General features: G+C 40.1%; 1 protein-coding gene across 3 annotated transcripts in view; it reads right to left on the bottom strand.

Moving 5' to 3' along the window:
* ZNF292 (zinc finger protein 292) overlaps positions 1 to 23481 on the bottom strand; it is a 91364-nt gene extending 67883 nt beyond the window's left edge. The window contains exons 1-4 of one of the 3 annotated variants that reach the window (XM_070496626.1): positions 22952 to 23481; positions 20829 to 20932; positions 20472 to 20714; positions 20077 to 20273 (exon numbers count right to left, since the gene is read on the bottom strand). In XM_070496626.1, coding sequence (XP_070352727.1) covers positions 20077 to 20244 — 168 coding nt within the window. In that variant the 5' untranslated portion in view covers positions 20245 to 20273; positions 20472 to 20714; positions 20829 to 20932; positions 22952 to 23481. Of the gene's footprint in view, positions 1 to 20076; positions 20274 to 20471; positions 20715 to 20828; positions 20933 to 22951 lie in introns of those variants that run through there. The other 2 variants (XM_070496627.1, XM_070496629.1) reach the window with 2 other exon arrangements.
* Between the last annotated feature and the right edge of the window lie 594 nt (positions 23482 to 24075).

Below are 24075 nucleotides of genomic sequence, written 5' to 3'. Positions count from 1 at the left end.
CTCCAAAGCAATCTGAGTTGTTTCCCTTCCCTTACCATCTCGGCCACTTGTATACCCCTCTTTGCAGATGCATTCAGGAGACTATAACCTCCAGGGATGCAAACAGAGGAGAGAAGCACCTGGACTGTGAAGGAATCATAAAAATCAGAACTCACTCTGGGGGAGGAGTTGTTTTCCATGTACTGTTTCTGGCAAACTATGGAGTGCTCAAAATATCCAGGAATAAATTCCCCAGATATGTTGTGTTTGGCTCACAGTGTTTTCATTTTTTTCCCCCAGACATTTTGAATTCGTTGCCAACATTTCAAAATTGGGACATTACACGTAAGAATCTGGATTTCTAGCTCTTCTTGAAAAATCAGAAGATCTAACAACACTGAGCCAGAATTCCCACATAGCAGGAGTAAGCAGGTAGGCAGCAGTTGGTGAATTGGGGTGGAAGCTTTCTGGTTCTTTGCTGCTCTTTCCCTACCCAAGACACCCAGTTAATTGATATTCCTGAGGTTTACAGGCATGTAACGCTGTCACTGCTGGCACACGCAAACAGTTAAGTAGTGAAAGCAGGTTTCCTTTTTTTCTTTTGGTGAGGAAAATTGGCCCCAAGTGAACATCTGTGCCCAATTTCCTCTGCTTTATGTGGGACACCTCCACAGCATGGCTGATGAGTGGTACTAGGTCTGCGCCCAGGATCCGAACCTGCGAACCCTGGGCTGCCGAAGTGGAGTCTGCAAACTTAACCACTACACCACCAGGCCAGCCCCCTGAAAGCAGTTTTTAATCTAGGAGCATCAAACTACATTGTCATCAGCAAATATTAAACATTTGTCCACAAAAGGTTCACCTAACAGCCCTTCAGTTAAAGATCTGGCTATGGATATGTCTGTTTTCCAGTACTAACTGACCAGGCCTTGGAATCTGGAAATTTAGTCAAGTGAGTTATTGAACAAGATGATTTTAAAAAAAAAGTTCACTGATATTTATCATGATTGAGCTGGATTCATAATTAACAGTATTTTTTACGTATTTAAGTTAGAGAGAAGTGGCAACTTGTTATATTTACTTAAGTACTTCTTTCCCTAAAAATTTGGATTATTATTTATATAAGGATTAGCAATTCTATACAACGTCACAAGTGAAAAAAACAGTAATTTATTCACTCATGTAATAACTGGAAAAGACTAGAGTGATGACGGCACAATTGGAATCCTGAATTTACAAAACTATACACACCGAAGGCTCCAGTCTCACCCTGTTCATCCTCCCCATGAACCCCTGCTGCTAATGTAATGGGGATAGTTAGGAAGACGTTCTGAATTCAAGTTTATAGAAACTATGAGTTCAGGAGTATAGGAACAACTCTAAAAAGAGACAACTCAGCAGCAAGAGGGTGGCTTGTCTCTTGGGGAACCCTTCTATTCCAAATTATCCTTCCCCAAATTAGCCACATTTTCCCATTTTCATTAACTACTTAAGACAAATCCACATATTATCATAAATCAGTCTAGATGCTCCATAAAGCTAGCTAAACTTTCCTATACTGATGAAATAGGAGGTTTCAGTGAGGATGCAAAGTGGGGCTCACAGAAGTATGAGAAGAGTGGCTATTCAGAAAAGAGGGCAGGGGAAGAGGAAATGAAAATGAAGTGATAAACAATGCCAACACACACATGCATACACACACACACACACACACACACAACTATTACTTCTAAATTGGACAGTAAGCTTGCCTAATATTCAGAAAAATGGTAGCAAAGCCTTCTTTCCTGCATAGCATCCTGTTCCTAAAATACAAAATAAAATTAAAGCATACACTCTGAGTAAAAGAAGACTTTTGTGGGGCCACCCTGGTGGTGTAGTGGTTGAGGTTACGTGTTCTGCTTCGGAGGCCCAGGGTTCACAGGTCTGGATCCCAGGTATGGACCTACACACTGCCCATTATGCCACGCTGTGGTGGCATCGCACATACAAAACAGAGGAAGACTGGCACAGATGTTAGCTCAGTGACAATCTTCCTCAAGCAAAAAGAGGAAGATTGGCAACAGATATTAGCTTAGGGTCAATCTTCCTCACCAAAAAAAAAAAAAAAAAAAAGAACCACAAAAAAACCCAGACTTTTGTGATTAGCCTAGAATTCTACCTCCACAAAAATGTATGCCTGAAATTCTAAAAGAATACAAATAGTACACCACCACCACATTCTTAGTGTTACATAGTATTAATGTGTGTGTTAAACTGCCACACTGTGTCAACTGAAGGAGTCTAAAAAAAAAACCACCCAATAACTTCTTACTAAGATATAATACATACAATATACTGGAGTTTCATGTTATATTTTCTTGCAGGGGCCAGCCCGCAAGAAAAAATGTATTTGACAGTAACATATATAATAAATTATTTTCCTATTACTTTTAATGTAAAAAAGAATTCTGTTTCCTTTAAGATGATGAGATTCATTTCACTGTAATTAAAATCTTTTTCTAGTGTGTCACACCCTGACTGAATCTCACATGTCAAAGATGTAAAGTCCTATGTTTTCCCACCGCAGGGGAGAAAACTCATACTTGTAACTTTACGGAAAAGCATTATTTTCTTTTCCAAAAACATTCACTGTATACATAGTATTTATTACCTAAGTTTAGAAAAACTGGCTCCTCAATAGAAAACATCATTTGTTTAAAAAAATTCACTTAAATACTAACTGGATAAATGTTCCATTGGGAAAATCATCCTCTACAGAGTCAGGACCATCAGTTTTATCTTTACCAATATCTGAAATCCAAGTTATCACAAATAGTGAAGTTAAAGAAGTAGAATCAGGAAGTAGGAAATCCCCTCAATTAAGATTCTGGTGTCCTACTGTTTTATTGATACTTTTAAGATAATTTAATTTATTTAACACAGAATACAGATTCATTACCTATGTATCACTGTAAAGGGTACTGGATATAGCAAATTTAACAAATTCTGACAGAATCAATAACTGATCATTAGTTTACTCTTATTCTTTTCTCCTTCAATTTCTGGAATTATCATCACCCATTTTAAATATATACCACAGCTTCAAAGAAAAAGCTAGAACTAGGGTGTATAAAAACCAAAGTAGAAGTCAGAAATCCAGTAACTAGTGAACTGAAAAAAATTCCTGGGAATGAAGGTAGTACTAACAGAACACTGCAGACGTGGTAAGTGTTACTAAAGAAAGATATCTTAAAATTAGCAAAGCTAACGATTTTAAATATTCACAAGAAAACTCAAACGTGAAAAGGATAAACAGAATCCAATTTAGATGTCTACAAATAGACCACTTAAGGTAGCACTAGTAATAAATTAGCCACAATAGTACTTCTTCTTTGTCTCCATGCCTCACCAGCCCCACATCCTCTAGGAGTGTGGGTGTACTCTTCTTTTAACCCAACCTCCTACCTGGGGAAATTTTTAAAAGATAATTCACATGATTGTCATTTGCTAATTTATTCAAAAAGAAATGACCAGTTGGAAATTTCTGAGCTAGCAAATATGCTAATAATAGGATTGAGAAGTTCTCACTTGATGTTTCCTGATTGTTTAAAGTATGATAGATGTTTACCTATGAAAATACACTTACACAATTATTCCATTCCATCATCTCAACAATTTTTGGGACAAATGACTTTTAAGGACTACTCCATATGCTTCTAACCTCACTGCAATAATTAACTGAATTTACAAGCATGGTTTTTTAACACCGAAGCTAGTTTCCATGGGCTAGCAGATAACCCAAATATGCCATGTGTACAACAATATGCCATGTGGAAAAAGTACTGGTACTAATCTACAGTTTTTATGCTTAAGTAGCGTGTAATTTATCTCATTTTAGCCCACAGCATCAGATGGGGTCCAACCAAGAAGTGGGAACCACAAAGTAATTTGAACAGGAAAAGTTTCACATAAAGAATTATTAATTTTATAACAGGGGAGTAACTTATTTATAAACATGTAAAGAGAACTCTAAAGAATACCTAAGAGCTGAGTGAGAGTACCCAAGGAAGATACAAACTTGGAAGAAGGCCCTTCCCAAGAGCTAGGGTTTGGACCTTGCTGGAGAAGGTACGGCTGCAGCCTACTAGAAGGCAAAGAAGCTCTCCAGGTTGGGCTGCCTGGGCCTAAGAGGCTGGTGAGTAAGCACATAAGGTGAGTCGGGACACTGAGAACCTGACTGCCAGCAGCACCTGCATATGGAGGGCCACAGGAAACAACCCTCTGCATGCAGATGTGCAGGGGGAGTTGGAGTGTTGGCTGCTGGCTCTCCAGCAAGGCCACATAAGGTCTGGAGTGTGCAATGTCCAAGTCAGGAGAACTGTGCTGGGGTGCTCACCTAGCTGGGGCTCAGGCTGCAAGCTCGCCAAGAGTCTGTCCACTCTGAGCACTCACCTGGGGCAGAGGACCACTGGATGTCCCCAAATCCGTGCAGCCATTCAGTAGGAGCAAGAAACAAAAACAGAAGCCCCTTCCCTGTGTAATGTCCCTTCAGCATCCTCTACTGACAAAGCTTAACATCATGCAAAGGAGACATGCTTAAAGGGTCATGGCTCCAACACTGCAGAGCAAGTAATAAAGAGCTGATTCTGAGCCAAGAGGAAATCTGATAGGGGGCACACTCAATACTCAGGGGTCTTCAAAAAGGGAAAAATCATGACAGAAACAATAAATGGGAAATACACATTACATTAAATCTGACTAAAAGAATGGAAAAAAACAATTTGGGTTACTACTGCCACTTCTCCAGTATACTCTAAAAATAGGGAAAATAAGTCAGTTATTTAATAATATATCTCCGAAACCTCAGCTACTCAGAGCACTATAAACTAGCGGTTTCCAAAAGGAGAGTAGACAATGAAGCACAGAAGGGGAAAACAACTTCTTTTTCTATTAAATTTATCTAAAACAAACTTTATTATTTAATAAACAGACTCAAATAACTAGAAAAGTTAAAATAGTACACGTATGTGTACATATATACGATTTGTAAGTAGACATTCCTAAATCGGGGTTTCGTATCCAAATGTTTACTGGTAGGATATCCAATTAAAAGCAGCTTAAAGACCACCGCTGTTGACAAGGACCCTACTTTTCCCCAGGGACTTCTTTGCACCATATAAAGAGGCCAAACACATCACAAATGCAGATTTGTTTTTTCTTAAAGCAATAAAATAAAGAATTGATCTTAGCTATATTTGGAGATTAGAGACCAATTTCTTCAACAAGTTGCTCTCACTGTAATTCATAAATATGTACTGACTACCCTTAAAAGACTCATTCATTGCTCAAATAAATTCAAAACTAATAAAACTCCCACTGCCACTAAACAAAGAACCGTAATTAGCACATTCTTAAATAAGGCTATTACTCAAACTCCACTAAAATAGTGAAATGCTTACATTCACTGTTCTGCTTTCCTGAAGTTTAGTTTCAAATGATTAAGTTTACTATTATAAATTCCCTTTGTAACCCTAAAACAGATTTCAACAAGCATCAGCTACATATTCCTCCAGAAAAAAAGAGAGAGAGAGAGAAAGCTTTACTTAGTTTGAGTTTTGCTTTTCCTGTTTTTTTAAAATTAAATCCTAGTCACTTGACTTGGGCAAGTTATTTTACTTCTCTGTGCCTCCGCTGTCTCAGATATTACAAAACAGGGATAGTAACTCTACCTATTTCAGAGGGTTGTTGAGGATTAAGTGAGTTCATCTCTCTCTCTCAAACACGCGCACACACAAACCTGAAAGTTCCTGGGACACATCCAGCATTTAACAAATGTAAGCTATTAAGAGGACTACTACTTAGCATACATGCATACGTTTGCTTTATAAGAACTACACATATTTGATCAAACTGAGTCCTTGCTGTAACCATAAATACCCAAGGTCAGCACTGAGAAGAAACAGGAGTGGTCAGAAGAAACCTAATTTCAGTATGTAACTGCCTCTTATGAGCACAAAATTCACTCCCCCCTTCAACAATTAGAACCACCTATTCAAGGACACTAGCATTCAACAAGATTTAATTACAGTCGGCCCTTACTATCCACAGGTTTCACATCCATGAATTCAACCACCTGCGGATCCAAATTTTGCAGGTATCACCAAACTGAACTCAATCCGCACATATACAGAGGGCCAACTGTATTCATTGTATTACACCATTTTATAGAAGGAACTTGAGCATCCTCGGATTCTGGGATCTGAGGGGAGGTCCAGGAACCAATCCACTGGAGATACGGAGATACCAGGGGATGACTATACTTATGATTCAGTAAAATAAGACATGGCCCCTGCTTTTAAGGAGCTCCGACAGGAGCGGGGGGGGGGGGGGGGGGGGGCACACAATCATAGTACAAAGAAACTGATAAAATCCAGAAAAGCATACACAGTCCAATAAAAAGGATAGAGAATATGTTATTAAATCCTTTTAGGAGTACAGGAAAGCCCCACAAAAAAATGTAATAATACCTAATAATCTCATCACAGATTGAAGGAAAGAAATGTGGAGAAATGGGGTTGATAAAAGGTGGCAACACTAAAGGAGAAAGCTAAAGCCAAAGCACTGAGGTGAGGGAGGATATGTAAACCACAGTAATAAGAACAGACTATAAAACTTTAAGGCTACAAACAACTAAGAGAGATGGCTGTCAATCAGCCAGGCTGGCACGCTGGGAGCAAGCCAGGTCATGAAAGTCCTTGAATGTAAGGCTAGTGAGCTTGAATTTTATTTTTCATGAAATAGCCTTTTATATGGTGCTTACTAATGTAATGGGTGCTTACTAATGTAATGGGTGCTGTGCTGACGCCTCATTTAATCCCCACAACCCTATGAAGTAGGTATGATCATCCTCATTTAATAGGTTAAGAAACTGAGCCATAGCTAGAGTAAATGGTAGAGCTAGGATTTCAGCTCATGGTGCCCAACCCAGAATCTGAACAACTCAACACTGTACTTTAAGCCTTTAAGGGAGGAATACGACATCCATGCTTTGAAAAGATAACTGATAATCTCTATGACAATACAGAAGAGGACTGATTGGAAGAAAAAAGAATGGAGGACAGAAAAGCACCATCACAAATAAAAAATCTTTGTTGAATTTTCTCATTGGAAAGAAGCTAAGTGGCCACTAATAACATATCAGATCTAACCAGATAAGGATACAGGAAACAGTGCATGAATAAAATTGACAGAACTTGGTGGCTGGGCTGTGGAAGTGAAAGAAGCAGGAGCAAAAAATGACTCAAAGTTTCAAAACCTAAGTTAGAGGGGAAGGGAGGAATGCCACCAACAGGTTTTCTTTCGGGGGAGGAGTGGAAAAGAGAGTGGTTGAGTTCAATTTCAGACATGTTTAGTTAGAAGTACCTACTAGACATCTATAAGGAAGAGTTTTTCAGGTGGTTAGAAATAGGAGCCAAGAGCTAAGAAGCGTGGTACAAGTCTGAAAAAATGGACACCTGGAAATTCTACCCAGAGTGTGACAGGGGATGCTGCTACAGTGAATGACTGCTGACGATCAGTATGCAAAGCATGGATTATCAACCAGGGCATCATGAGACACTTTCTGATGAGAGTCCTGTCTCAGATGTGAAATGAGGCAGGGGAAATGGCTGAGGACCACTAATGAAGAGTGAAAGGCAGAAAAGAACATTGAGGAAATGCCATCAAAAAAAACTCTGAAATTTCGGATCTAGACTTCTTATTTATATTAATACTAACTAATAATTACTGCACACTTCCAGTAGGAGAAAAGAAGAGTCAGTGAAGATGACTAAGGAGCAGTCACAAAGGTAGGAGAATCAGGAGAGTAGTGTAAATAAATTGAAAAGAGTTGAACTTAAGATGGGGTAAGAAACATTTTAAAATGCCAAGAGGGGCTGAGCAGGCAGCCACTTCAGCCTGTAGCCATGAATGAGTCCAGTACTCCCAGATCCTCTGATTTTCCAAGAGAAGCCAAACATTCTTATTTCAAGACGAAAGCTTACAATTTTTAAAATGCTGACAATTAAGTTTTCTTAAAAACAATGTGCAGGCACATGAACCGGTCTGAGCTGCTGGATTGGTACTCGGGTCTACAGTTAATAAAGTATTATAGATATGCCAAGAAAGTGACCTTTAAAAGAACATTTTCTTTAGTGTGGTCAGGGGCAGAATCCAAACCACAGTGGAAGGTAAGAAATAAAGTCAATAAATATGGTACCTTTCCAAGAAGTCAGGCAATAAAGATTGGAAAACAAGAGTTAAAGAAAACCTTTTTCAGGACAAGAGAAGTCTCATGTGGAGAAAAGCAGTTACAGAAAAGGGAGAAAACTGAAGACAGATGACCAATGAAGCAAAAAAATGAGAAAGACACATAACTATAAACTAAAGGACAGGAATAATGGAAAGAAAAATGAAGACACAGGAAAAGTGGAAAGGTTCTCTGAGAGGGTGGGGATCAAGTGCACAGATGAAAAAAAATCTACTTTCCAGAGAACTGCCACTTCTTTGGAAACCCAAGGAAGAAAATGAAAGATCCAGAGAAAACATGAGATAAAGAAGTTTGGGGGGAATGTGTAAGATGGCCTAGGTCTTCTCAGTAAATGTCTAGAAAAATTAAACATTAAGTACTGAGTATATGTGTGGAACTGTTTGTGCCTAAGTTTCACTATTATTTAACTATTTATTGTTCCTCTGATGAGGTACAATTCCTCTATTCATACTATATACAGGTCAGTGCCAGACTTCCAGAGAAAAATTTATTTTAAATCATAGTGCCAAAAAATGAGTTTATTTAATGTCCTTTAGTATATAAGACAAGAATAAGCAGCACAATTAAAAGTCTTTAAAAATTAAATAAAATATGTTAAAGTCTTCAGTGATGGCTTCGTTATGTCTCTAAGACAAGAACACTCATTATTTTGGGGAGACTACACAGAAGGAAGCAGTAGAATGAAGAAAAACACCTGTTTAAGAAGAAAATAATGCCAGAAGAGAACTACGCTTGAACTGCCTTTACCCCCTCTGGCAATGGTACTGTTATATTCTAGATTAGACTTGCCCAACTATTCTGCAAAAGCAACTTCACTGTTGTAGACATCAAGACACCAAGCAAGACTTTGGGCGAAAAAGGGAGCTCCTCTAATTTTTCTTTTAAGTTTGAAAACCACTATCTAGATGACAAGAAACTCAAGAGCATTTTTACTATGTAAACACTATTGTTCTTTTATGAGGAAAAATTTCAGATTTCGTCCTCTTAAATGTATTAATAGCTAACATTTACTGTGTACTTCCAGAATCATAATAAGCAAAGTGCTCGGCAAGCATTATGCCTTAATCATGACAGCTTTAAGGCAGATATTACCACCTCCAGTCTACAGATGAGGACACAGACGCAAAAGCAAGGCAGAAGTCCCACAGCAAGCAATGGAGTTGGAATTCAAATCACAGTTCAGAATCTGTACTTTTAGTTACTATGTAATACTACCTTCTCTCATCCCCAGGCTCTCAAATCCCAGGTTGAAAATTTTGACAAAGGAAGGGTTTCAGTTGAAAAGCCAGTAATCTTCTCCTGGCACATTCACACACATCAAATAATCTGCACAACACCCCCCCCCCCAAAACAAAAGGATCTTTTACAAATCGCTGCAAAAATCTAATCCTGCCTTCTCTAAAATGTATGCTTCAAACAAGCTGGTAAATCAGTAATCTAATGTTATTTTTCGAAGTGATGATAATAAGTAACTTGAAAATGATAGCATTATTAATGTTCTAAAATTACGCCAGGTTATAATACACATAAAACATCAAAGATGTTTCCAAAGTAGTCTTTAAGTACAAATGAAAATGTTACTTTATATTGCAAAGATCATTTAAAATAGTTATGCCTTTGATCGATTCTTATAACAACAACAAAGATCTGTATCATCTCCATTTCAAGCATAAAGAAACAAAAAAAAAGTTCTAAGTAGCATGCCAAGGGTCACAATAAACAATGTTGTGGAAATTAAAACCAGTGTCCTTAGAATCCCAAGACTTTAATTCATAGAATCTAATGGGCTGTCAAGCAAAGTATATATGAAAGACAGAATCTAGAGTGTCTTTAAAAGAAGATTCTTTGGGGGGGGGGGGGGTGAGTGGATCAAACACCACAAATGTTTTCATTCAAGATCCGTAAATCCTCAAAGGTCTTTTGATGTTAAAAATAATTTCTCTTTAGGCTGCACTTGCAACATCAGGTCACCTTTTCAGAACTAGTTTACAAATAGGCCATAATATTAAATATACTAAGTCCCACTCATTTCTCACCAACATACTCAGTTTTACATACTAGGATTAAGTCTTTTTTTTTTTTAAAGGTTGGCCCTGAGCTAACATCTATTGCCAATCTTCCTCTTTTTTTCTTTTTCCTCCTCCCCAAAACCCCCCAGTACATAGTTGTTTATTCTAGTTGTAAGTCCTTCTAGTTGTGCTATGTGGGACACCACCTCAGCATGGCTTGATGAGCGACGCTAGGTCTACGCCCAGGATGCAAACCAGTGAAACTTTGGGCCACCAAAGTGGACCATGTGAACTTAACCACTTGGCCATGGGGCCAGGCCTGGGTTCATTCTTAATTACTACATAAGCAGTAGTTATCACACAAGCATTCAGAAATGTTTTCTATAAAATATCTTCATCATGATGAACTTCATGATCAATTTGAGGACATAAATTTTATCAATGTTTGTTATGTTATGTGCAGTATCCCATTTTAGGCAATTTCCCTAATAGAAATTTAAAATAAAGTTATACAAATATGGATTGGGTAAGTCACAGTAAGTCACCAGATTCAAACTACTTAAGTATCAATTTTAATAGGTATTTTATTAAGCTTTATAAATACATATTTCTTTTGAAATCATGTAATCCTGTGAAAGTTTTCTTCAAAAATTAAAAATAATTTGTATTTTTCAGAATATAAATTGACAAAAAGGTAAATGATTCTGAGTTAAATGGATAATGATGTTCCAAGTTTTTTATGTTGCCTGAGATTGATCATATTTGCAAAACTTAGGGACAGATCAAGAACGTGTACATGTTTATACACAAAATACAAAAACGTAAGCTATTTGAGTAAATGAAAATTGTAAATGCCTGTTTTTGATAATGGCTCATCTAAAAGAAGTAGCAAAATCATCCCTATTTACTGGAAATAATTTTCTCTCAAAAATCGCAAATATCTGCTTCAATTAACTTTGGTAAATCAACTACAGGACCTAATTTAAATATTTCATATGATAGCTTTCTAACACCCCTAGAAAACTGATTGGAATGAGGATCAAGTCAATTATTAATTACTACTTTTAAATTTAGATTGCCTCTTTCTAAATATAAAACCTGTATCTAGTAGTCATGAAGCTAATACATAAAATCATCTGTCAGGCATCAATAAGGATGTCAAAAGTTCCACATAAATACGTTATCCAGATATTTGAATTTCATTTTTTAAAGAACTGCTTCATTTTAGCCATTTAACCATATATCTCAGTCTCCCTAAACAAATGCCTAATAAAACTTAACATTTTCTGATGATTCAGTGTTATACTGAACAAGTATTATATAGTGATGATGAGGTCCTAGGAGGCAATTTGGATAAACTGAGACACTTAAACAGACTAAATGGTTTTTAATCCTATGATCTCACAGGTCTTCACATTAAACCAGTCATTGTTATAAAGCATCTAACAGCGCCTGTTTTGAACATTAATTCTCTTCCTCTTCAATCTGCCTGATCTAGCCTCTAACTCCAAGCTTCACCCTCACCCCAGCCTTATTTTTTCAGACCAAGAAAGCATGAGCTACATTATATTGTCCAGATTTAGGGGAGCTCAGAATTGAACTTAAAGCCATTTGGCTTTCCACTACAGAACAGGGCTCCTCTAAGCAAAGTCACAAACGTAGTAAAATGAACAGGTGCACTTGTGAGGAATAAACAGACCAATTTAGATGGAGCAGAAAATTCCTGGTGAACAGTGAAAGGATGAAAAAAGGTAAACAATAGAGCAGAAGAGCACTGGGCCCAAGATTAAACTTGGATTTTATCCTATGCACCAGTATTTCTCAAATTGGGTTTGCTGGACATAATCCTGAGTTTCTAGCATTCACTGTAAAAAATTTAAAACTGTATTTTAATTCTGATGCTCCTCCTAAATAAAATGTAAGGATATTCTGAATCAACTAGACTAGAACACCACCTTATAACTCAGGACTGTCTGCCTTTGTGCTTACTACTAAATTGAGCCCAGTGATCCCTTAAAACTAGTGTTTTTCCAACTGTTGTATATGACTTATTAGTGGACCATAACATCAAGAGGAGCTTTTAAAAATAATAAAAAGGGGCTGGCCCGGTGGCGCAGAGGTTAAGTTCACACATTCCGCTTCTCCACGGCCCGGGGTTCGCCAGTTCGGATCCCGATGCAGACATGGCACCACTTGGCAAAAGCCATGCTGTGGTAGGCATCCCACATATAAAGTAGAGGAAGATGGGCATGGATGTTAGCTCAGGACCAGTCTTCTACGGCAGAAAGAGGCAGATTGGCAGCAGTTAGCTCAGGTCTAATCTACCTCCGAAAAAAATAAATAAATATAAATAATAATAATAATAATAAATGAAAATAGAATGCATCACACAATAAGCGTAAGTATTGTTTTGTGATAATTTTGTTTCAGTGTGACAACTAAGTAGTGAAGTAAAAAAGTTGCATCTTACTATGAGCTAAGGTCAAAAACTCATAACTCAAAGATCTATAAACTCATTCTCCTGGATTTCTGCTAACTCAAATTTGAGGTACACTGTTACAAGTATTGGACCTCCACTGAGGTAGAAGGATAAAAGCTGGACGCTGGGGAATTTTACAAATTGAAAGCAAGGTTAAAAGCAAGTTCATCAGTTAAGAAAAAAGAAGGCTATAAAGATTAGGACAAGAACTAGGATGCTATTATTAGACTGTATAAGATAGAGACAGCACAAAACATCAAATTCACACCAGGTTTAATATTCATATAAAAGACCACAGTAAATAAAGAGGTTGTTCTACAGATTTTCCAAAGTTACAGTCATGGAGTGGGATGCCCTTCTTCCATTTAGAGACTGAGATTTGAATGCAGGAATGGAAATACCTTTTGCCAAGCTACGAGAAAACGGGCACTCAGATGTCCTTTGATTACAGAATAAGAGTGACAAAAAAGAAAGCAGAGAGACAAGGCTATAGAGAGGACAAACAAATTTGACCTACAAAAGTGCCTGGAATTGCAGTGGAGAATAAAGGGAAATGGGATATGTGGTAGAATGCTACAGAAACGGTCCCTAAAGAACCACATCTCCCTGTAACCACGAAGAGGCTGAGTTTGACTACTTGCTGTAGCCAACAGGACACTGGTGAACGTGACACAAATGGAACTTTGAAAAGCAGCTGTGCAACAGGACTTGCTCTCCTGCTGCCATGTAAAAAAATCCAGGCCACCTTATTAGAGGATAAGAGTGGAGCAGAGATGAGCCAACCTAACTGAGCCCCTCAACCAACCCACCTGACAACCACAAAACATATGAGTGAGAGTATCTGGGACCATTCAGCACCAGACAACTACTGGAACCATCCAAGAGACCCACAGACTTGAGAACAGTAATAAAAATGGCCGTTCTTTTAAAGCCACAAAGTTTGGGGGTAGTTTTGTTACACAGCAATAACTGATACAGGATTCATCAAGCAAAACCAAAGGTTGTAACATTTTAAACTTAATTTTATTCAATGCCCCAAACTTGGAAGGGTGAGTCTTTAGTCAGTGTAACCATATACTATCTACACTTACAAAATTAATTAAAATTCCTTGCTTTGGATCCTAAACCCTTAGTCTGCTTCTATCTACTTTTTCTATTCTATTTTTCATCCCAACTCATGACACTTTTCTCCAAGATGCCAGTTTGAATAGTTGTTCCATTCCTCTGAGCATTTATTCCCACCCTTCCCACTTCTCTTTGATTAACCAATTTCACTCAAGATCCAATGTAAATAGTGCTTTCCTTTCTTGCTCAATTGTTAGCTAAATTAAATAATTTCAAAATGCTCTAGTTCTCTTAGTTTACACTCCACTTATTGTATTTATCACTACATTACTTTACTATCAAATATTGCTGCTTCACTACTAATATATGAACCAGATTTTGTAAGCTCTTTGAAGGCAGAGATCCATTCCATAATTCTCCATAGCCCCCTAGTGCTCTCACACAAGAATTTAAATATCTGATTAAAATAAATTAAGATATACATAATTGAATTTTAACAAGTCATCTTGGCTAAATATATATACTTAGAGATCATTAAATTTTATAAGATAAAGGGGGAAAAAGGTAACATTTTTCATCTGAGGTGCACTGTGCAACTCTCAATGCCAAAAGAGGAATGATGAATCAAGAGGCCCTCGTGGAAGGCAATACATAATTAAAAGTTACATGAGGTATGTGACAAACACATTAATGAAAAGCAAACTTTCCATTTTATAAATGAGGCTACTCACATATTGATTAGTTAATTTTATGAACTGGATCTATGTGAGGGAGTTGGGAAAAATAAGGTCATTTCTCAACTCTGACAGAATCTCAAGGAAAATAAGTACAGCAGCAGTTTCATATAGTGAACAACACATATTTTTCAAAAATCCTTGGTTTTGCAGGTTAGTCATATAAAGTATTATGAAGGGCAACTGCAGAATACACCTTCTCTTGCCCCATTCTAATTTAAGACCAAGAAGTGCCAAGAAGGAAGCAAGCAAAATTTGGTAAAGTTTTTTCTGCTTAAATTGGTATAAGCTTATTCTGGAAAGTGGAATTTAGTATCTCCAGCAAGCAATCATACTAATTATGAACATTTAAAAAATTACTTCCCTTGAGCATTACCTAAACTTTTAAAGTTTAAATGACTTATTACTCCCTCAATACCTAAAGTAATTATCACTAATTAACAAGCAAGCAATCTTTTCTTCTGATTTGAAGTGTCCTACAAATTAACTTAAGATATCCTCTAATAATTAAAAAAGGGTCCAGTATTTTTAAGGAAAATGTTTAAGCATTTTCAAAATTCTTGCCACTATAATTAAAGCTAAGCAAAACATGCAGATAAACAAAAGAAATCAATCTGTACCAAATACATGAAACAAAAATATACAAAGAAATATTATAACTACATAATTTAAACACTCAGCAGCTTTCCTAACAGTTTTAATTTGATTTTTGTTTCTTATACCAATCAGGCACTAACAATAGTTAGTAAAAGTACTGATGTCTAGCTCAAATCCTACCTCTTCCGTAAAGCTTTGTCTGATAACCCAGCCTGAAAGTGCTTACTACCTACTTTGAACTCTTTATAGAAATTACTATATATAAGATTAACTTATTCGCCTAAATGGCCATGAATAATTAAGTGATTAGACAGCCAGAGACTGGAATTATTATACAGTTTAAAACAGAAAGCCATAGATTTGCATTGGTAGCTATGGAATTATCTTAAAGATTCATTTTTTCGTGTAAAAAGCAAGATGCAGTGTAGAACATGTCCTCATCTTTAACTTTTTTAAAAAAAAAAAAGAGCAAACAGTATTTTTGGAAAGATGCATAAAAAACTATTAGGGAACTTTGTGGGAGGTGAGTGGAGGTCAGGGTGGGAAAAAGATCAAGTGTTCATTATACGTCCTTTCTCAGTGTTAGAATTCTTTAAAACCATTTCAATGTACTACATTTTCTATTTAAAAAATAGAGAACAAAAAATAAAGCAAATTTGTTAATGATAGTGTCTTTTGACATCTCTTCAACTGTCATCCTGAAGTGATATTTAAAAGCTTACCTTATTAGTTTATATCCAACTAGAGTCTCCTGTATCTTATAACCCCTGCTAACATCTAAACCTAATCCCTGCATTAAATGCTTTCTTAAAAGTACAGAATTTCAATTACATCAGAAGGTCAAATCTCTGCTTTAATCAGGACAATTAAGTATGGTGGATTTGCTACCCTCTTTAACCTAGTAAAAGTGAATTGTTTTAGGAATTGCTTGTAGTATCTGCTAAGGAAGTAGAATTTTTTTTCACCTCTCAAGCTCAGTGTGAATGTAAATATGGTTGAAGAGCATTTACCTGGACCTGTTCCAAATTAACTACATTTCTTAAAATGCTATTATCTTAACATGAAAAGAGCATAATCACTAAAAAAAATATATATTCTTTTTCATTCTGTTCAGTGCTTCTCAAAAGGGCACTGTGCGTCTTTAGGCAGAGGGATAAATAACAATGGGGGTAAGGACTGTCCGGATCACTTCAGAAAATTTAGCATAGATGGCCTATGGACACTAAATGCCGGTATCACATCCTCAGTCATTGCAATGACCAAACAACAAACCCTACATATTTCCAAATACCCTCAAAGAGAGAAATGCAGGGGGAGAAAGTACTATGCCCAGTTAAGAAGTACGGCTTATATGAACTAGAGTATGAAGCAAGTGTGTATATGTACGATATACACACATATTTCGAAAACTACAATCCAACTTTTATAAACAATTACTGGCCACCAGAAGATAAGTGACCATTAACAGTCCCAACTCAGCCAGTCATCCAGCCCAACATATAATGCTGTCAACAAACATCATGCCCCAACAAATCATTCTCCAACTACTACAGTGGCTTAATGTTTTAAATGAATGAATATTTTAAAATCCTTTTGGAACATTTCTTCTGTTGGAATACTTCTGTTTAAATTCCCAAATAAATAACTTCCATTGTACCGCACTCACTTCAGAAATAAAAGACACAAACCACAGTTTACTACTATTATTTGTCTACCTTCCTCCAGAGACTGTAAGCTCCCTGAAGCCAGGGACCATGGTCATGGTCACCTGGCCCATACTGTAGGTATTCAATAACAATGCTGAATGAGTGAGTGAATACTGGCCCAGTCTAATACAATAAACAGTCCAAAAAGTTCCAATTATAATCAATTTTTTATATATGGTAATGATCTTGAAACAAACACAAGAAATTATTTCTGGTAATCCTATTTTCTTATTCTAAATTGATTTTAAGAAAATTAGTAAACTGACTACATTATCCAGATTAAAGCTAGCTTGTAAAGATGTAAGGAAATTAAGATTTTTGACAGGCACTCCCATATGCCCATCCTCTACCACCTTCCCCTCCTCCCACTTAAGCTGTAAGCAAATGTTCACACAAATAAGTTAAAGTGGGGCATGCTTCCAGGAAACAAAACAATACTGTTTACAATAAGAAAAACTTACTGTCTTTCATTTCTATTTTATTTCTCAGAACTCAAGAAATCTGTTACTATCCTATCTCATTCAAAAAGAAAGAAAATCTATAAACTAGGAAGACTAAGCAACTTCTTTTTTTGTAGGTTTCACTAGATTCTTCAGAGACTCACTCTTTGCTGATGTAAAAATTCAGAATATAAACTAATTCATTTGTAAAAATAAATGCAACAACGAAGATTACACAAGCACTAAGCATCAACACTATGGAATACTAACTCTGAGGCCCACTAACTCTGAGAAATGTTTATTCATTTTTGCCTTCTTCAAGCATGTGAATATCCCAGGTTCACAGGAAATGCTTAGATAGAAAAAGTTAAATAATCATCTCGAGGTTAGAAACCAAGACAATTTCTAGCTCCTAGTATTTCTAGCACTGTTGTTAGATTGCTCCAATAAATTGTATAATTGTTAACCACTCCTTTGCTCAACACGTATCAGAACGTTAAGTAGGAAGTGGCTAGGATACAATTTTAAAGAAACAATTATGTTTCAAGTTACCCCCCATTTGACAAGATCACTAAAACAAATAGGTTACTTTTAAAAAAGAGAAAATATTCTAGAGGGGATCAAACATGAGAGACACTCTGTACCTGTTCAAATAACGGAGATCACTTTTAAATGTACTGAAATTATTGTCGGATTTCAGTGCATGAAATATTTCATTATTTTTGAAATCCACAAACCCAGCATTTGTTTTATTACTGTTTCATGTAGCACTGGTCACTGAAAACAATCTACGTGTTCTAAGATTAATCACTTAAAACTAACACAGGAAATTACTTTCATACTGATAAAAAATAATGCTGTTTCATCCATTAAAAATATTTTTAAAGTGATAACTTTATGATGTTTCACAGCCTCAAAAAAGCCAAACTGCATGAGGTTCCATTTTTCCAGAATTATTAATCCTGCTTATAAATATTGCTGGCCAAGAGTATTTACAGTAATTAGCATTAAACCCATCAAAGGACAGTGTTATCTGAAAAACGTCTTTCAGCAAAGCTAGACTTTAATACTTTTCACTGATTAAAAAGCTGACTTTACCTATAAATGAAAGACTTCCTTTTACGGTATCTTATTGAACTATTTTTTTATTTCTAAAATAAATCTTTATATCTGAAAGACCAATTAAGACTGTGTGTGTACTGCCAGGGTAGTGAAACTGGCAAATTCAACAATTCTTTAAAACTAGCATTCAAAGGAATGACAGAATCTCTAAATTTGTCACAGGTATTCAACAGACCTGTTACCTTAAGTGAGTATCTTTCACATTGCGTATACTCCTAGACAAGTCACCACTTGATCCCACAGCGGTTTTTTTTTTTTTTAAGATAATGGAGGACCACCAAATAATTAGTGACAATAATGTGCATACAGCAATGGAGAAATTCTTGTATGGGATCAAGTATCCCTGATCTTATAAAGGAAAGATTTCAGAACTTGGAGGCTAACATTAAGTTAAAATGTAAACTACTCTCAAATGCTAAAATGGTCCACCATTGTTCGACCTTAAATTCAATGTTTCCAAAACAACTTCTCTACATTGATACAAGGTAACTCTAAATGTGACGTGTATAAATTGTGTCTTTTTCCTCCTCAAGAAAACAATCTAACCCAAATCTTCACCACAGCCAGCAGTAGCACCTTGAAATTTCAAACGTAACTGGAAGGTTTGTAATCAAGTCCAAATGTAGACCCAAATTCTCCGACTTCTATCAAGCAAACGGGATTGTTAATATGCCAAACCCAGGTTAGAACGCAGTTACTAGAAAGCAATGTCCTTGTGCAAGAAAAGGAAGCACAGGTCTGAAACTGACCTGAGCACAGGTCCACAGGAAGCTCAGTCCTCTCCGTTCCACCAGGAGGCCAAAGAGGGAAGGCTCCAAGTAACGGGGTAGGGAGACGGGGGAGGAAAGGCAGAGGAAATCGTACTCCTCGAAGGGTGAAAGCAAAAGAGAACTGGACTGGAAAAGCCGCCCCAAGGGGCCGTCTATTCGACCCTAGGATACACAGACAAGGGCAGCTCCTCTCCAGCGAGGAGAGCAACCTTTACCATCGAAGTGCTGCACCAAGCAAACAAGGCAGGAAGGGACAACCTCGGCGCCCCCAACTCCGGAACGTCTCGCCCAGCTAGAAGGGGTCGGCGGGGACTGCTCCTCGGAACATCAACAAAGGCCCCTTCAGTCCTAAGGCGAAACTCGAACAACAAAGGCCCGGAGACAGCGAGGACGGGGCCGGGGGCGGGACGGATGAAAGCAGGGGGAGGCGAAGGAATCAACCCAGTGGGGGCGGAGGCCCGTCGGAGTGGGAAACGGGCGCAGAGGCGGGGGGCGCGGTAATCCCGGTGCACAATAAGAGGAGGAGGAAGAAGGGGGCCTGGCCTCCATTCCCCCTCACCCGCTCCCTGCGGCGGAGAGGGCTCCGTCCTCGCCGTCAGCATCTACTCCGCCTGGGGGGCCGCGCCGTCCCGACTTCGGGGAAGGGAAGGGGAGGGGGGATTTTCCGCCCAGACCACAACTCCCTTCCCCCAGCCGGGAGCTGCCGACAACAACCGCCACAGCGGCAGCCACACAAAGGCGCCCTCCGCGGCCTCCCCGCTCCCGCCCGGGCGGCGGCGCCGACGATGCCAAGGCGGCGCCGACCACCGCTCGGCCGCCAGGCGCTCGCTCGCCCTCTTCCCCTCCGGCTGGGGGAAAGGGGGAGGGGACCCGCGGCGCCCTCACCTGGCACAGCTGCTGACAGTACTCCGTGGCCGCGTCCACGGCCGGTCCCCGGCTCTCCCGCAGCTGGCGCTCCAGCTCCTGGAGCCGCTCGCCCAGGCGCTGCAGCTCCGCGACGCAGCCGCCTCCGCCGCCACTCAACCTCTCCTGCTCGGCCTCTTCGTCCGCCATCTTCACACCCCGCTCCGTCGCGTACGCACCTGGGTCACGTGATAACACAATGCCACGTTCGGCGGGGTCACGTGCCGGGCGCGCTCGCACGCCGCCGAGCACGTACAAAGGGCCGGCGGGGAGGATGGGGGCGGGCCGAGTGGCGCGAGGGAGCCCGAGGGAAGTGCAGGGCAGGGGAAAGGAGGAGGGCGGGGTCCGGGCGGGGCGGAAAACCGCGGCTTACTTACCCCGGGCGGGAAGTGGGCAGCCGCGGCCGAGAGGGGCGGGCCGGCGGAGGCCTGTGGTCGGTCACGTGGCCGCCGCCAAGCGGGGACAAGCCTGGGGAGGGGCTGCCCTCTCGAACGTCCGGATCCCGGCGTGACTTTCCCCAGTCCCCGAAGTCGTCTACAGACGTCCGCCCGGGTTCCCCAAAAGGACGGAGCGGGGAGAGCGCTGGCGGGGCTGGGGCAATGGCTGCATTTGCGGTCGGCCTGCAGGCAGGCCAGAGGCAGGGGAACAAGGAGAAAGCAAAACCCACCCATGGACCACAAGCGTGAGAGCCAAAGCCAAACTATGAACTGTCAAAATTGTTCCTGACTTCTCACCAGGCGGGGGAGGAGGGATCTAGCGCCTGAGGTACCAGATCTAGTCCCGCTCGACTCTCCTCCTCTTCAGCCCCGAGACCGCCTCTCCCCTGGAAACACCATCTCTAGGGGGTGGAGGCAACAAAAAAAAATAACAATTGGATCAAAGCAGAGTGAGGTTGAAATCCTCAGTCTGGAGGACGGGGCAAACTCTTGAAAAGCATAGCTTAAAAGATGTCAGACTATGAAATTGTGGACGTTGTAACCAGATAATTTTTAAACCACGAAAACGTTCTACATTCAGTGATAGCCAACCAATCTGTTTCGCCGTGATTTGAGACTCTTTCTCCTACACGCTACAGAAATCACCATCACTGAAAACACGCTATATGTGAAAGCTCTTGAAAAGAAAGTAGGTCAAGAAAAAAAAAAATCAGCAATAAGGACTCCATTAAAAATCACAACGGAGGAGGGGAAATTGATGCTAAAATAAAAGAACGGGGTTATCGAGAATTATTATAAATTCAACAGCGTTTTTCCTAGTGCTGCAAAGAGAGCTGGCATTCTGAACCATGTTTTGTTTACAACCTGGAAGGAGTGAATACTTGGCACTTGAACAAAACAGAAGAGGCACTACAAAAATTCAAGTGCTTAACCCTAAATTTCAGAATAAAATGAGTATTTTGTTAGTAGTAGAAAATTAGACAAGAGGCTTTTCTTTCTTACAACTGAATGCAGAATTTCTGCAGAAATTCAGAAACAATGATGAGGCACCTAGTCTTTTTACTATCATATTCCAAGTGAAGTATATTTTTCTAGTACATTTAAAATAAAAAGAATTTCTATTGTGTCCTGCTTCCTCTTCAAGAGATTTCTAGTATTAATAGAAAGTGTTCTAGATAGTATGCTGTCCAGAATGAAGGTTCTGTAATGCATCAGTGGTCGTGATGTTTTTTAGTGCCATTTTATAAGGTGAGTGGGCACAACTGAACACCTTATGAAAAACAGTATCATCTAAAATATTAGTGCAACATATGTGTGGCGATATTATATATTAACAAGACAGCTTCGTTAAATATTTGCTCATGGAAGAAGCCAGGGAGTGCATTCAAAGGCTAAGGAGCCAGGATATAAAAGTATCACTGAGAGCTGAAAAAGCAACAAGGCAGCTAATGGATTTTCATATTCACAGCTCATTTGCACAAGTAAAGTATTTTAGATATCCAAACCAGCTTTCTCCAATTTATGTTATTTTAGGATGCCAGTGAAAACATAAAGAGCGCGAAATATGAGATTAGCCAAAAGTACCCATAAATCCAAGGACAGATAAGGTATCGAAGGTAAGTAAGGCACATTTTTACTTCAAGTATAATAGCTTACACCACACCTAATCTATAGAAAGAAAAAAAGAAGGGAGAAAAGGAAGGAAAATATATCCAAAGATAAATATATCCAAACATCAATTTAAAAAATAAATAGCCTCAGAATATAGGTCATTCCCATCTCCTACCTGTGATAGTCCTAAAACCAAAGAGACTTGATTAGCAAGTTGATTCTGAGCACTATTGCTGTCTTGCAAATATCCCTCTGCATGGAAACGAAGTCCTTTACTTTATTTGGTATCTTTGAGCCCTACCTCTCCATTCCTTCATTCCTCTGATTTAGAGCCTACAGAAATGAGTGAGGTTATTATTTAACAATCATTTATTGAGTACTTATGTGCAGGTACTGCTTGGTTTGGGAAAATCAAAGATGAATAAAAACTATCCCTGCCTTGAGGAAGCTTACCGTTTTGTAGAAAAGTGACCTGCAATGGCAATACATACAATATGGCATGTCCTATTATGTAAAATGCATGTAGATTCAACTCAGAACACCAAAGTAGTCTGAGTAAGCTGCTAACTAGAACGTCTACTGAATCTCTACAGCAGTGCAGGTTTTTAATTAAATGAGAAGAATTGGAAATGCATTCCTCGACAGGTCGATCTCTTCTTGGAGATCTCAGAAATCGTATTCTTGTCCATAGAAAAGGTGTATCAACAAGTACGCATGACTTATTGTACTAAGTCCATTTGTTCTTTAAATACCAAACTGACAGTTGTTCATGGGAATCATTACACACACACACACACACCCCTACTTACTGAGACATTCCTGGGGGAATTCGGAGGCCCGGTCCATTGAGAAAACAAGAATAAGCCCCAGGCCCGAGAGACTGCGTCTCTGGGGAATTCAGTGGCTGCGCCGTGAGTGCCCGTGCCCATTTTGGACACAGCGTGACTGCTATGGACTTGATATAATCATATGGACCTTCACTCCCAAGAGACTCGATTTCAGAGTAAATCTGGGAGACTGAAATAGACCTCTACCCCACCCCTGCGATCAGTAAAGCTGGGGAGACCCTAGGGGAGGAGACAGACGTGCCCGCATCCGTGCGGCGCGTTCCTGCCTCCTCCGCGACTTCCCCGGGATGCCCCGGCCCGCATTACGCTGGTGCACATTTTGTCCCTACAATTCTTGAAACAGCAGGGCCTGGGGGCAGGAAGAGAGCTGGGTTGTGTCTGCTACCAGAGCCAGGGGCCGGCGCCAGGGACCCCCGAGAGCGGCGTTTGCAGATGACGGATCGCTTAGGGCTGAGGCCGAGCAGGTCCCTCCGACCCCGGCCCCGGCCCCAGCACACGGGGAATCAGCGCGACGCAGGGAGGGCGCGGAGAGCCCTCCCTTCTCGGGCTCTCTCCCCGGGCCCTGGCCACCAAGAAGGTCCGTAAGGCTGGAAGCGGGCTGAGGCTGGCTCCGCTCTGCTACGCTAAGCCCCTCTGCAGAGCCCCACTTGGCCGAGGCCCGACAGCGCTCGCCCTGCAGCCGGGCGGGTGCTCGCGCCCTCGGTCCAGGGCTGCCGCCTCCTGCGCGCGAGCGAAAACCAGGCCCAGCAGCTGCAGCCCCGGCGTCCGCTTTTCCACCCAGCGCTGCGCTTCAAGCCGGCAGAGCGCCTGTGGCTCCTGGCGCGGGAGCAGCGGCTGCCCCGGGCCTCCAGGCCGAGAGACGCTGGAGGCTCTCCAGGGCGCAGCGGGGCTCCGGGCCTCCTGAAACCGAGCGGGCGAGGATGCTCGAGTCCGTCCTGCGGAGGCCGCGACGCGGGCACTGCTGCCTGTTCTCGCAGGCTCAACCTGCTCTCTTCCAAGGGGCTGGGCGGTCGGCCCCCAGATAGGCCGCCTCCTGAATCTCGCAGCCGGAGTCTGTCTGGGGTCCAGTTCAGTAGAAAGTCCCC

The sequence above is a fragment of the Equus asinus genome, chromosome 24, assembly GCF_041296235.1.
Source record: "Equus asinus isolate D_3611 breed Donkey chromosome 24, EquAss-T2T_v2, whole genome shotgun sequence".
Taxonomy (NCBI): Eukaryota; Metazoa; Chordata; class Mammalia; order Perissodactyla; family Equidae; genus Equus; species Equus asinus.
The sequence above is the reverse complement of the archived record's forward strand: the minus strand, read 5'-3'. Positions and strand labels throughout refer to the sequence as shown.